Source organism: Tupaia chinensis, unplaced genomic scaffold, assembly GCF_000334495.1.
Source record: "Tupaia chinensis unplaced genomic scaffold, TupChi_1.0 Scaffold149383_1, whole genome shotgun sequence".
Lineage (NCBI taxonomy): Eukaryota > Metazoa > Chordata > Mammalia > Scandentia > Tupaiidae > Tupaia > Tupaia belangeri.
The window spans coordinates 3,194,480-3,208,296 of NW_006209227.1; the positions used below are offsets into that span (position 1 = coordinate 3,194,480).

Genomic DNA, 13,817 nt, shown 5'->3' on the forward strand with positions numbered 1-13,817 from the left:
TGGTTCCATTCCTGACCCATGGTTTAAAACTCATGTCAGGCACATGTGTGTACATTCCCAAGATCCGGAGAGAAGAATGGAGGAGAAGGGATTGCTGCATGGTCATCACCCCTGGGGGGAGGGGTGATTTCCCACTTTCTGTCTCTCTGTCTCGCTCTGTCTGGCAAGTGCACGTGCCATATAGCAAAAACAAACAAACAAAACCAAAAACCAAAAACCAACCAAACAAAAAAACCTCTCCAAAAAAAACAAACAAAAAAAAAAAAGAAAAAAGGAAAAGGACTATGGCAGGGGGTCTGAGAGACAGTGGTAGAATCATCTAGATTCAGCACTTGCTTGCATGTGGGACCCAGGACAAAGGGGGAAGGGAAGCCATATCTGTGTGAAGCATTTACTGTGCATTTCTCTCTGCACAGCCATGGACTGGCACTGAGTGACAGAGTGATTGCAGAGTGGAAACCCAGCCTACAAGAATATTACAGGACCAGCTTGTGGCTCAGTGGTTCAGGTGCCTGGAAACCAGAGGGCTGACTGTCCTGGTTGAGTCCTGGACCTGGTGGCTTGAACAACACTGCAAAATTGCAAGAAGAGATTGAAGTAGAAGGGACAGTGTCACAGCCAGCACCCTAGTTGGTGACTTCTCTCTCTCTCTTTCTTTCTCTGTCTCTCTGTCTCTCTCAGTCTATCTGATTTATGGCTAGAAAAACTAAAACAAAAGTTCTGTGCATATCCACCGTCTGGCAGTGAGAACAGATGTGCAAACTGCTGCTGGATACAGGCAGAACAGAACAAAATGGTGCCGGAGAGTCAGGGAAGTTGGCTTTGTTTCCTGAGACCCGGTAGACGCGTTGCAGGCGGCAATGGGAGTGTTCATGCTGCTCCTCTGGTTCTGATCCCATCAAAGGAGCTAAGAGGGTGCGAGTGGTGTAGACACCGACTCTGGCTTCAGGTGAAAAGGAAAGCACCTCCTAATGGGTTTCGGGAGTGCTTTGTGGACACCCCAGTTTTCAGCAGACCCCAACGCAAGACCACGCCACTGCCTCATGTGTTTCCTTGGCCATCAGAGCACCCTGTCCTGCCCTGGAACTGCCTGGTTTGGGTTGGTCTTTGCCCACTGGAGCCCTCCTTCTAGGCAGGGACCATTCCTCACTTGGTTTCCTGGGCCCAGCTGCTGGCATAGTGTCTGGCACACAGCAGGACTCACGTGTTCTGTGAATATTTGGTAAGTGAGGGAGTGAGTAATGGGTACGTGGTGTTGCATCTTCTCAGGTTCCGGGGCAGAAGGCTTACTTGGTGCTTGGTGCTGGTCCTCAGCCCTAATCCTTACAGGGAGTGTGGACTGCCTGCCACTCAGACTGCAGGTGGAGAACCCCTAATCCCGAACACCAAAATCCGAATACTCCACAATCTGAAAAAAGTGCTTTTTGAGTATTGCCATGATGGCACACGTGGAAAATTTCATATCTGATCTGATGTAACCAGTCTTATATAATAGTATATAAAATTCCCTTCGGGCTGTATAAGGTAAACATGAAATAGAAGTGAATTTCCTGTTTAGACTTGGGTTCCATCCCCAAGAGATCTCATTTTGTGCAGGTAAATCTCCCTAAATATAGAAAACATGAAACTGAAACGTGTAGTCCCAAACTTCTTGGATATGGGATACTTGGTCTGAAATGAACAACATTCCCTGGTCTGGGGCAGAGATGGGCCCCAAACCATCCAGGTACACAGTCAACTCAAAAACCCTGAGACTTGAGGCCAGCAGATAGTATAATGATTATGTTGGTGAATTCCCACATAGTTTACCATGGTTTGAGTCCCGGACCCAGCAGCTTAAAACTCACACCAGGTCCAAAATCCTGAGAAGTGATTTTTCACTTTCTGTCTCTCTGTCTCTCCAGCAAGCACACATGCTTTATAGCAATAATTTCTCTTAAAAAAAAAAAAAGAAAAAAAGCTCCGAGGCTCTGGGTGATGTAGGAAAGTCATAAAACCATCACAGAGGTGACTGTGTGTGCTTACAGACCCTTTGCTCCGAGTTATCTACAGAAGAACTCTCACGACATTGGGAGTTTGGATGAATTATCTTTGAAATTTATGTTGGACCGTGAACTTGAGAATTGCTGATAAGGAGACCAAAAAGCACAGAAGCATAGCTACATGTTTCCTGCTCACCATCAATATTGGTCCTAAGGAATGAAGAGTATTTGGGGTTGGGGAGGTGCTTAGGAGTACATGTGGTTGTGTGTGAATGTATCTGTAAAACCACATGTAGGCACGATGGTCTTGAGGAAGGATGGTGGTCCAGGGAAAGGGAACTCTCTATACCTACTCTAAGATTGAGAGGGGGCCGGTTATGATGTCCCACAGGACACCAAAGCCTTTAGGCTAGCAGTTTCTCTGTGACACTCCAAGCTCATCCCCAAGCATGGGCGGCCAGGAGGTCTGTGGATGAAGTGTTGAATGTGCTTTCCTCCTGGCATGGAGCAGGACAGCAGTGGAGCCCGACAAGAGCGTGAAATGCTCAGTTCTGCACACACCCCACTTTGGCCTTTCTTCAGGAACTACTGCTGGCCTCCGGGGCACCAGCTGGCAGTGGGCACTGCTGGGTGAGCCCCTTGGTCTTGGCCTCAAAGCCCTGCCTGCCGTCTAATTCTCTCCACTGATTTCCACTGGGTGATGACTGTGTGTAAATTCATTCAGAAGCTTTTATGTCACCGAGGCCCTGCCTGAGGCCAGGGGCAGTCATCCAGAGCAAGGATCTCAGCTCTGCTATTCAGTGAATACAGGAAAGGGCACGTCTTTGCCGCTCTCTGCCTCAGTATCTTCATTCGTAAAAGGGGAAATGATTGGGTCGTCGGGAAGTCCTGATACATAATTGCATAAAAAAGTCCTAACTTTCCTAGTGCCCTAATGGTATCTCCCTTTTAGGAACAGTCTAAGGGACTCCAAGAAATGTGCTGTGAAATGCTTAGAGCCTACTCGGCACACAGTACACTCACGAGAAAGGCAAATTCGTGTTATCCTTGCTGTTTGCCTCTCCCCTTTACCTTCAATTCGGTCATCAGAATTTCCTCAGTGTCTTATTTCCCACACCGGGGTGGGTGACGGGCACAGTTCAGCTCGCTCCAGTTTGCAATCTGATTAGGGTCCCTAGCCACAGACGATGGCTCCCGCTGTCTGTCTGCCCAAGTGCAGATCTGTCCTTGGGAAGACATCCGTGCATTCACACTCAGGTGGGTCTCCTTCCAGCCTTTCTCCACCCCTGCATTGGCGCTGGCTGCTGCCCCTCCCTGCTCATTCCCCTCCTCGTCCATTCCATAGTCCTGGAAGTCCCGTTGACCTGTCTAACTCCTAAGTCTGAGTCTCACTGGACTCAGCTCTGGGGGCAGGAGGCTCATCCGTGGTGGTCTCCACTGCAGCCTGAAGACCCAGCAGGATGCCAGAGCCCATACGTAAGTGTTGTTGGGTGAATAAAAGATATGCACGTGGTGAGGCAGAGCCCGAGTGAGATGTCGACGGTTCTTTTTTAAAGGTGTCCATGGGCCAAAGGAGGGTCCTGTTCTCTTCCTTCTAATGGGCTTTGACTCATTTCTGTGAAGGAGGTCCTCCTTCTGTGAAGGAGGATTTATCACCACATAGTTCTTTTTCTTCTCTGGTAACCTTTTTTTTTTTGTCCCATGGAAATACCAATTTAATGGGTTCCACTGCATGAGCAAAAGTTCATTAGTTTAACGGACCCAAGGCACTTTGTGTGTTCACTCCAGGTGTACTTTGAGTAAGGAATTCTGGCCAGATCAAGCGATGTCACCTGGTAAGAAGCACAGGCGCCCTACCCTCTCTATCTGGGAAAGAAACTTCCTGCTGTCTTTGTGGACAGACAGCTGCGATCATGTGACCCAATCAAACATTAACTTGGTGTGCAGCTTGCTGCTCGTACATATAAATGCAGAGGGCAGGTTCCTGGCAGGACCTCAGGCTAGGGCACGATGGCTGCTCGGTTCCCAGGCCCTCAGCTGCTGGTCCTGGGCTTGCTGCTGTGTGCCGTGGGCACCCCCTGTCACATGCCGGGAAGATATTGTTGGTCCCAATGGAAGGCAGCCCCTGGCTGAGCATGGTGGGAACTGTCCAGCAGCTGCAGCAGCGGGGCCATGAGATAGTGGTTCTGGCTCCTGAAGCCTCGATACACATAAAAGAAGGAGCATTTTACACCTTGAAGACGTACCCCGTGCCATACCCAAAGGAGGAGTTGGAAGCAGCTTTTGTCAGTTTCGGGCACTTGAGTTTTGATAATCTTCCTTTCCTGCAGCGTTTTGTCAAGCTATACAAGAATGCCCAAGAGAACTCTGCTCGGCTTTTGTCCTCCTGCCACCACTTCCTGTATAACAAGGAGCTCATGGCCTGACTGGCCGAACACAACTTCGACGTCATGTTGACAGACCCGTTCCTTCTGTTTGGCTCCATCGTGGCCCAGCCCCTGGGTCTGCCCATGATACACTTTTTTTTTGGAGAGATTTTCGCTATAGGGCGCGTGCGCTTGCCAGACAGACAGAGAGAGACAGAGAGACAGAAAGCGAGAAATCATCCCCCAGGGGGGATGGTCACACTGCAATCCCTTCTCCTCCATTCTCCTCTCAGGATCTTGGGCACGCACACACACGCGCCCAGCGTGAGTTTTAAGCCACCGGGTCTGGGACACTTACTACGGTCAACTATGTGGGAGTCCTGCGATATAGCCATTACGCTAACTGCTGGTTCCCTACAGTACACTTCTTGAATGGACTTCCGTGCAGCCTGGACGTGGCAGCCACCCAGTGCCCCAGCCCGCTGTCCTATGTACCTAAGCCATTGTCCTCTAACCCAGACCGCATGACCTTCCTGCAGCGGATGAAGAACGTGCTCATCTCCTTGTCAGACAACTTTCTGTGCAACATGGTTTACACCCCTTACGCAAAACTTGCTTCAGAATTCCTCCAGAGAGACGTGACTGTCCAGGGCCTTCTGAGCAGTGCGTCTGTCTGGCTGATGAGAAGAGACTTTGTTCTGAATTTCCCCAAGCCCATCATGCCCAACATGGTGTACATTGGTGGGATCAACTGCATGAGCAAGGCCCCCCTATCCCAGGTGTGTATGTGAATGGGACCTTTACCTGCCTGGACCCTCGTCAGCACCTTGGATAGAGCTTATCCAGAGGCAGGCTGTAGGAATGCACTGAAGTAGTGCCCAGTGTTGTTCATTTCCTCTTTAAGAAAGTATACTTCTTTCTTTCTTTCCTGAGAGAGAGGAAGGGAGTGGGGTGTCCCCAACAGAAACCTCATTCTGCGATCCACCCTCTGCCTCGGCTATCCCAGTTCATGTGTGTGCCCTGGGTGTGTTCAGGGAGACCTCAGGACCTGAACCCGAAATGTTTCTATGTTGCCTCAGCAGTGCCGGCATTGCCTCATTGCCAAGCCACTACAGCTGGACTTCTTGTATTATGTCCTGGCTCACATGTCTGTTGTCTACTGTTGTTTTCCATTCCTTCCTCCCAACAATTTTGTAAATAATCTAACTACTTTCCATAGCAAGTTCAGCTGGTAATTTCAAGCGGGACAGTTATGCTGCAATCCATTCTCCTCCTTTTTAACCTCCTTTGGGATTTGGGCACACGTGCACATGTGCCCCATGTGCTTCTCAAGCTGCCGGGTCCGGGACTTGAATGGCACAGCTGGTCATGTGGGATCCAGCCACCTTAACCACCATGCTGTGGGATGGCCCTAGTTTTTCACAATATGCATTTTTCATGAGCTTTTTGAAGATCGCTCATAGGACAACATTGAGAGAATGAAACTCTGGAATTCCTAGATATCCTTCCAAGAGGAGAGACTGTCCTTGTGATAGCAGCAATTCTGAGATTAGAGCCACGCAAGTTGGTTCCGAGGAAAATAGCTAAAGCCGAGTGAGGACCTGCTCAGGATGACGAGAGAGCCTGAGGGGCACAGATGCTAGGGATCTATGTGGACGACCAGGAACGGATCTGGTGAAGGGACATCGCCAACACATTATCTACATACTAAATAAGGTCCTGGGGGGGGGGGAAGGCATTTGGAGGAAAATAAATCAAATTTAAAAGCCCAGAACTTATATGACTAAACTCTCAGTACAGTGTAGGCGCTATTTCAGAGGTGTCATCTGGGTGGGTGTTCAGCAGAGCCAGGGCATCCATCCACTCAGGGCAGCTCATCTTCTCTGAAAGGCACCAGCAGTTGGGGATCAAGGGGTGTTTTCAGTTAACTTGTTCCTTTGTTCTCTGGCCAGCCCAGGGACTGTGATTCTGGGGTGAGGTTCAGGGAAAGTTTTGCTAGGAAGGGATGCACTTGGCCTTACTGAACCCATAAGAGCAGGTCCGGAATGGACACTGGCTGTGACAGTGATGCCTGCAGCGTGCCCCGCTGTGACCTCTTAGTGAATGTCCCCTACTTACACTCTAGCTCAACCTGCTATTGAGCTTTGGATCTCCATGGGCCTGTGGGTTCCATTCTGTGTCATCATCTCCTGCTGGCTGAGAGGGCCTGGGGGTGTACAGATCTGGCCCTTTCCAGATGCGGTTAAAGGTCACCTGAAGGAGCCCAGGTTCTAGGGAATGTGTGGAAGTGTTTACCAGCGCTCAGGGGAAAAGCTGAAGAGAACTTGGATAGGAACAGGCTGTGATGAGGAGCCCAGGAGGGAAGGACTTAGAAACCCCATCCTCAGGATGTCCTTGTCACAGGCCAAAACTGCAGTGTGGGGCCGGCTCCATAGGCTAGTGGCTAAGGGAGAGGGATCCCAAATGAATGATAGTGGTTCAAATTCCAACTCCAGCAGTTTGAAAGCACAGAGGCACATGTGTATGTGCATGTCCAAAATCCTGACAGGATGGAAAAATGGAGAAGAAAGGATTTTCACATGACAATGCTCCACTTGGAAGGTGCCTACTCTGTCTCAGTCTGCCTTTCTGGTGAACTCATGCTCCCTCTGGGAATAAAAAGTAATAATTTTGCCTTTGTTTCATGCAACATACCCCTTCATCACAGTCCGAAGGAAAAGATGTTTAATTCCAGCTTAATGTTTGTAGTCATCAAAGAATATGAGAACAAATATTAACTGGAAACTTTTCTCTGGCTCTAGGAATTTGAAGGCTCCCTCTCCAGAGGGAGAACATGGAATTGAGGTTTTCTCTTTGGGATCTCTGGTCTCAGAGATTCCAGGGAAGAAAGCTATGGAAATAGCTGAAGCTTTGGGCAAAATACCTCAGACGGTAAGAAAACGAGACTATTTCTTCATGTCTATCCTCATAGGCATTCGGGCCCCAACTCTCATTATCTACCTTAACTCTCTTAGCTGGAACTTTAGATCTGGGCTTTCTCTGCAACTTCCCAACTATGAATCCAATGTCTTTTTTTTTTTTTTAAATTCAGTTTAACTCTTATCTATGTGTGAAATCATGGTCCACTGCACTCAGAAGTCTCATTTTCTCTAAGAGAATACACAGTGCATTAAGAAGAATTTATTTAAATATAAAAAGTTATTGATTCTCCATGTTAAATTGGAATATTTATGCATAAAATTACTGGTTAGGACACTGGATTTCTTTCTTATTTTTCTGCTTTTGTTGTTCCACATGTACTCATTTTAATAAGTAGTTTCCTTTGAAGTGCAGGAAGGTAGAAAAATAAAAAGTGTGCAGTTCAGTGAATTTTCATAAGTACTGAACAGCTTGTGCCCAAGCTGCCCCTGTGTGGGAGGCTGTGCACCAGTGAACATTGCTGGTTTCTCAGAAAGCAAACAATTACACAATGCCTACGACACAGACGACCAGGAAGACGACACAGACGACCCAGAAGACCCTGAAGAGTTGTAACACTGCATCATCTCTGGAAGTCCCTGAAGAGTTGTAACACTGCATCGTCTCTGGAAGACCCTGAAGAGTTGTAACACCGCGTCGTCTTTGGACGACCCTGAAGAGTTGTGACACCGCTTCGTCTTTGGATGACCCTGAAGAGCTGTGACACTGTGTCGTCTTCAGATGACCCTGAAGAGTTGTGACACCATGTCATCTCTGGACGACCCTCAGGGGCTGTGGCACTGTGTCGTCTCTGTGCTGCCCACAATAAACGGATGACCCTGACTCTGCATCGTCTCCGTGTTGTAACATTGCACTGCTCGTTCCGGCTCTCACTCCTTCCTTCTACTGTCCCCCAGGCCGGGACATGTGGTGCCCGAACAGGGACCCTGAGTACGAAGGCTCCATTGAAGAGCACCTGAGAAAGGATGGCAAAGAATCGTCCAGGAGGGGACGGCAGAGAATCGTCCAGGAGGGGACGGCAGAGAATCATCCTGGTGAGTAACAAAGATTGCTTACTTATAAGTAATAAGGGTAATAATGGGACAAGTAATAAGGGTAATAATGGGACAGGAGCTTAATCAGCACGAACAAGAGCTTAGTCAGCACAAACTATTCATCCAGGACTTAAAAGAAGCCCTTGCCACTATGGTCGTTAATTCTAAAATTGAAAAAGACCAGGGAGAAGATCTTATTTCCCTAGATAGTGAGGGAGAAGTTAAAAGCCCCGAAGGCGAGACAAAGCCCAAAAAATCAAAAAAACTAAAAAAGAAAAACAACCTTAAGGCTCTACAAGAGCCAAAGAAAAACAAGTCATCAACTAGCTCAGAAGAGGAAATCCTAGAGGCCGAGGCTGATAAATATAATAACCCCAAATGGTTGCCTTTCAAAAAACGGCTGCCACCCTATAACACTACTGCTTCAGCACCGCTCCTTATTGAACCAAAACAAAAAATCATTAATGAAATAAAAAAATTAAAAGAACAAATTCAATTAGAAAAAGAACACTGGGAACTAATACTTTGGAACCAAGGAGCAGGACTTTTAGCTGCTTGTTTTATAGCAATTGTACCAGGTTATATATCTTGGTCAGTGGATGGATTCTTTGATAGTGAAGGCATTGCTATTTTTGCACTTCAGTTCACATATTACTTGTGGGTAAAATCAGTAAAAACGGAGTCAGTTTTTTGGATAATCTGCTGCTGTTTATCATATTTCTATATGGTCTCTGCTTGGGGTGGTTATGTGTTTATCATCAACCTTATTCCACTGCATGTGTTTGTGTTGTTACTGATGCAGAGATATAGCAAAAGAGTCTACATAGCATATAGCACTTTCTACATTGTGGGTTTAATATTATCCATGCTGATACCTTTTGTATCACAATTAGAGAAACTAAAAACCAATACAGACAAATAGACAAAACTAGTTCAGGGATCACCTATGACAGACTTTGAGACATTCCCTGTTACAGAAACTACAGATCCCCAAGGACAGGTTTGGCGCCGTCACAGCAGGTTTATGGTAAAGGAGATTAAGGTGGCAGTTGCCCAATACGGAGCTAATGCTCCATATACCTTAGCTATAGTTGAAGCTATCACCGAGGGCTGGCTCACACCATCTGATTGGCAAACATTAGCCCAAGCTATCCTTCTTAAATCTCAAAACGCTCAGCCTTTATGTTCCCCTAACTGAAGCTACAGCTGCTGACTCCATTGGCTTGGGTTATTATGCAAGCCTGGCATCGTTCGTGACAAGATACATCAACTCCAAGAATCTCTCCAACAACGTAGAAAACAACTCGCCAATGGTCTACCTGGAACGGTCTCCTCCCTTTCCCATTCCCCCTCCTTGGCCCATTCATCGCCTTTTTAATTGTTTGCTCACTGAGACCTGTTATATTTAATAGGCACATGTCATTCCTCAAACAACAAATTGACTCACTTATGGAAGACCAACACCCCTATACTGGTCTTGCCTGAGGCACTGAATCGGTTAGCCAAAGACAGGTAAGAGAGTCTGATGAACCCAATAACTGATCAGTCCTTCCACCTAAGACAGGAGGCCCATCATAGCTATGGGACTCTCCAATGACGGGTAAGAATGGATGTATATTTCCATAAACGACTCCAACCTAAGACAGGCATGATTCCCCCAGGTCTTTTCCTCGTCTCTCAAATTAAAACAGAGAAGGGGGATATGTGGGAGGCTGTGCACCAGCGAACATTGCTGGTTTCTCAGAAAGCAAACAATTACACAATACCAATGACACAGACGACCAGGAAGATGACACAGATGACCTGGAAGACCCTGAAGAGTTGTAACACTGCATCGTCTCCGGAAGACCCTAAAGAGTTGTAACACTGCGTCGTCTTTGGATGACCCTGAAGAGTTGTGACACTGAGTCGTCTTTGGATGACCCTGAAGAGCTGTGACACCACGTCATCTTCAGATGACCCTGAAGAGTTGTGACACTGTGTCGTCTCCGGATGACCCTGAGGGGCTGTGGCACTGTGTTGTCTCCGTGCTGCCCACAATAAACGGATGACCCTGACTCTGCATTGTCTCTGTGTTGTAACATTGCACTGCTCGTCCCGGCTCTCACTACTTCCCTCAGGAAACCTATTCGACTGTCCCCCGGGCCGGGACACTCCTGGAGGTCTTCTCAGTCATTAAACCACCAACCCTCATGGAGGAAGGTTATGTCATTCATGGGTCCTACTTGTAAGCTACCATAGCAGACTTGCTTTGTTTTTAAGTCATATTATGTTCTTTCTTTCAAGCTGTTCTTTCATCCCTGCTAGGTCCTGTGGCGGTATACTGGAACCCGCCCATCAAACCTTGTGAAGAATATGATACTCGTCAAGTGGCTACCCCAAAATGATCTGCTTGGTATGTTGGGAGGACTTGACATGTAGGGTAAAGCAGGATAAATGAAGAGAATGGCTTGGGCGTGGTTGCTCTTAAAGTTTGTTTGGCTTGAAGAGATTATGGCCAACATGTCTGCATTTTCTGTAAACTTCTGCAAGGGCCACACGTGGACTGTCCTGAGTCTTTAGGGGATTTCACTGCCTAGACAATGTCAGTCTGTGACACCAACGACCTGACCACAGGCATCCCCTCACTTTGCTTCTCAGCTCACCCAAAGACTCGTGCCTTCATCACGCATTCCGGCTCCCACGGCATTTATGAAGGAATATGCAATGGTGTCCCGATGGTGATGTTGCTCTTGTTTGGTGACCAGATGGACAATGCCAAGTGCATGGAGACCAAAGGAGCTGGAGTGACCCTGAATGTCCTTGAAATGACTTCTGAAGATTTAGCAAATGCCCTAAAAACAGTCATCTTTGACAAAAGGTAACAAATCCTAAATACTATGTGTATTTTGGACACAGTATCCATGGTAAACATTTAATCATTAAAAGAAATACTTCCAATCAATCTAGAGTTAGAAGTTGGGAATTATTGTTATTCACTTTTAAAAAGAATCCTTTAGTTCTTGAATAATTTTTAAATAAATTCTGCTATAGGGTACATGTGCTTGCCAGGAATAGACAGAAAGAAGTAAAGAAGGAGAGAGAGAAGGAAAGTGAAAAAGTACCCTCCACACTGCAATCCCTTCTCTTCCATTCTCTTCTTTGGATTTTTGGGTTCACACACACATGTGTCTGGTATGTTTTTTTTTTTTCTTTTTCTTTTTTAAATTTTGGAAAGGTTTTTGCTATACGATGTATGTGCTCACCAGAAAGACAGAGAGAGACATAAAGTGAGAAATCACCCCCCAGGGGAGATGGCCACACCACAATCCCTTCTCCTCAATTCTCCTCTCGGTATCTTGGGCACGCATGCACATGTGCCCAGCCTGAGTTTAAGCCACTGGCTCTGGGACTCAAACTGCAGTCGACTACATGGGAGTCCAGCAACATAGCCATTAAGCCAACTACTGGTCCCAAGAGAATCTATCTTAAAAGAAGATTTATTTAAAGGGAATGTGCTTAATAGGATTTATGGCCAAATATTAGTATTACGTTATATCAACGTATCCAATAAAAATCACGGATATGTTTAAGGACCACAGTGACCATAATTAGTCCTGAATAGGAGTGTCTTCTGGTCAGCTGTTCCTTTTCTTTTCAATCTCCTCTTTTTCCTTCTCTAACTTCTTCTAGTAAATCTACACTATGGGTTGAAGCATCTAACCCATTTTGGATTTAGATGTCCTGATTCAGTTGTCAACACTGTCCAACATAAACAAGAATCCATTTTCCATTAACTGGCTGCATAGACACAGCCTCATGCAGAATTTGGTCCTTGGAAAGTTCGATGAATTCCAGCGATTTGATTGAAGAATGTGACCACCTTAGGGTTGGCACTTAATGACTTTCACTTGGCCAGGTGTGATTGTTTACAACTTTAAATGAGGGACCATTCATTGGGACCAGCAGTTAGCATAATGGCTATGTCATTGAACTCCCATGTAGTCGACGGCGGTTCGAGTCCCAGACCCCGTGGCTTAAAACTCACGCTGGGCACATGTGCGTGCGTGTCCAAGATCCTGAGAGAAGAATGGAGGGGAAGGGATTGCAGCGTGGCCAACACTCTGGGGGGTGATTTCTTGCTTTCTGTCTCTCTGTCTGTCTCTGTCTGTCTGGTGAGCACACACACCATAAAACGAAAACCTCTCAAAAAATAATAAATAAATAAAAAATAAGAGGCTTAAATCTCCCTGTTGAAAGTAAAGGGGGGGAGGGGAGATGCTCCTTTTTAGAAAAAAAAAATGAGGGACCATTCACAATTTGGATGACCTTTTCTTTTCTTTAAGAATAAACAAAGTATAACTTGATTTCCCACAAAATTCTTTCTTTTTATCTAACTTCTCAAATATATCATTAAAAAGAAAAGGAGGAAAGGAAGAAACAAGGTTTGGCAGTGTAGAACTGGGAACCAGTGGTACAGTGGTAACATGGGATGGTCCGTGAGACTGACCCACGTGGGAAGGTTCCAAGTTCGAGCTTGCACCTCCCTGCCCATCCCAGGCATTCAGGTCTTAGTGATCTCGCCTGGCTAAGGCTGTGTGGTTTGTGACTTCAAGACCTGCTGGGGGCACTGTTTCTTCCTGTCTCTCACAGAAGAAATAAACTACAATTTAGTACAATTACAATGTTGAATTTCAGTCTCGCTCCCTCCCTTCTTTCTTCTTCCTTTTCCTTCCTGCCTGTCTCTTTTTCTTCCTTTTTGAGAAATTCCATTTACTAAGTGTGTGTGTGCCTGTTCTTTCTGGTTATCATGAAAACACTTTTCCACGGCCACGTTCGGCAAGGCTGGGCTCACTCCACACAGGAAGCTAGCGTGGGGGGAGTGCTCATCCTCCTGGTGTCTCAGGCACTAACACGACCCTCTCTGTGTTTAGCTACAAGGAAAACATCATGCGCCTCTCCAGTCTTCACAAGGACCGGCCCATAGAGCCTCTGGACCTGGCTGGGTTCTGGGTGGAGTTCGTGATGAGGCACAAGGGGGCGCCCCACCTGCACCCTGCAGCCCAAGACCTCACTTGGAAGAAAAGCCACAAATCCAAGGCACACTGAAAAGTAGGTGGAAAGTAAGGCGACATTTCGATCCAGACCCCGGTCATATCAAAACCTGCAAGCAGAATCAGTATTAAATTCACTTCATTCTTATTAAAGAAGTTCTTTGCCAAAAGTTGAGCATTATTTTGAATGTTCTTTTTGTTTTTACTGGGGTGTGGGTGTTCTCGACATGGTCTTGCCACCCAGCTAGCCAAGCTCACAGGTGCCGCTGTACTGCACCTGCCCAGGTGGCTCCTGGCATTTAACCTGGTGTCCCCGGGCGTCTCCATGGCTGGATTCTGGGGTGGTCTTTTTCTATTTTTAAAAGAATAATCTAATCACTGGTCACACCTGTAGGGTAAGACATCTCATTATGTATTCTGTGC

General features: G+C 46.7%; 1 protein-coding gene across 1 annotated transcript; it reads left to right on the plus strand.

Moving 5' to 3' along the window:
- The first annotated feature begins 3,934 nt into the window (after positions 1-3,934).
- Positions 3,935-13,575, plus strand: LOC102487864 (UDP-glucuronosyltransferase 1-1-like). Its single transcript, XM_027769363.1, has 7 exons — positions 3,935-4,402; positions 4,717-5,127; positions 5,428-5,495; positions 7,150-7,279; positions 10,669-10,756; positions 11,002-11,221; positions 13,275-13,575. The coding sequence occupies exons 1-7, from the start codon at positions 3,950-3,952 to the stop codon at positions 13,447-13,449; spliced, it is 1,545 nt and encodes a 514-aa protein (XP_027625164.1). The 5' UTR covers positions 3,935-3,949; the 3' UTR covers positions 13,450-13,575.
- Positions 13,576-13,817: the final 242 nt, after the last annotated feature.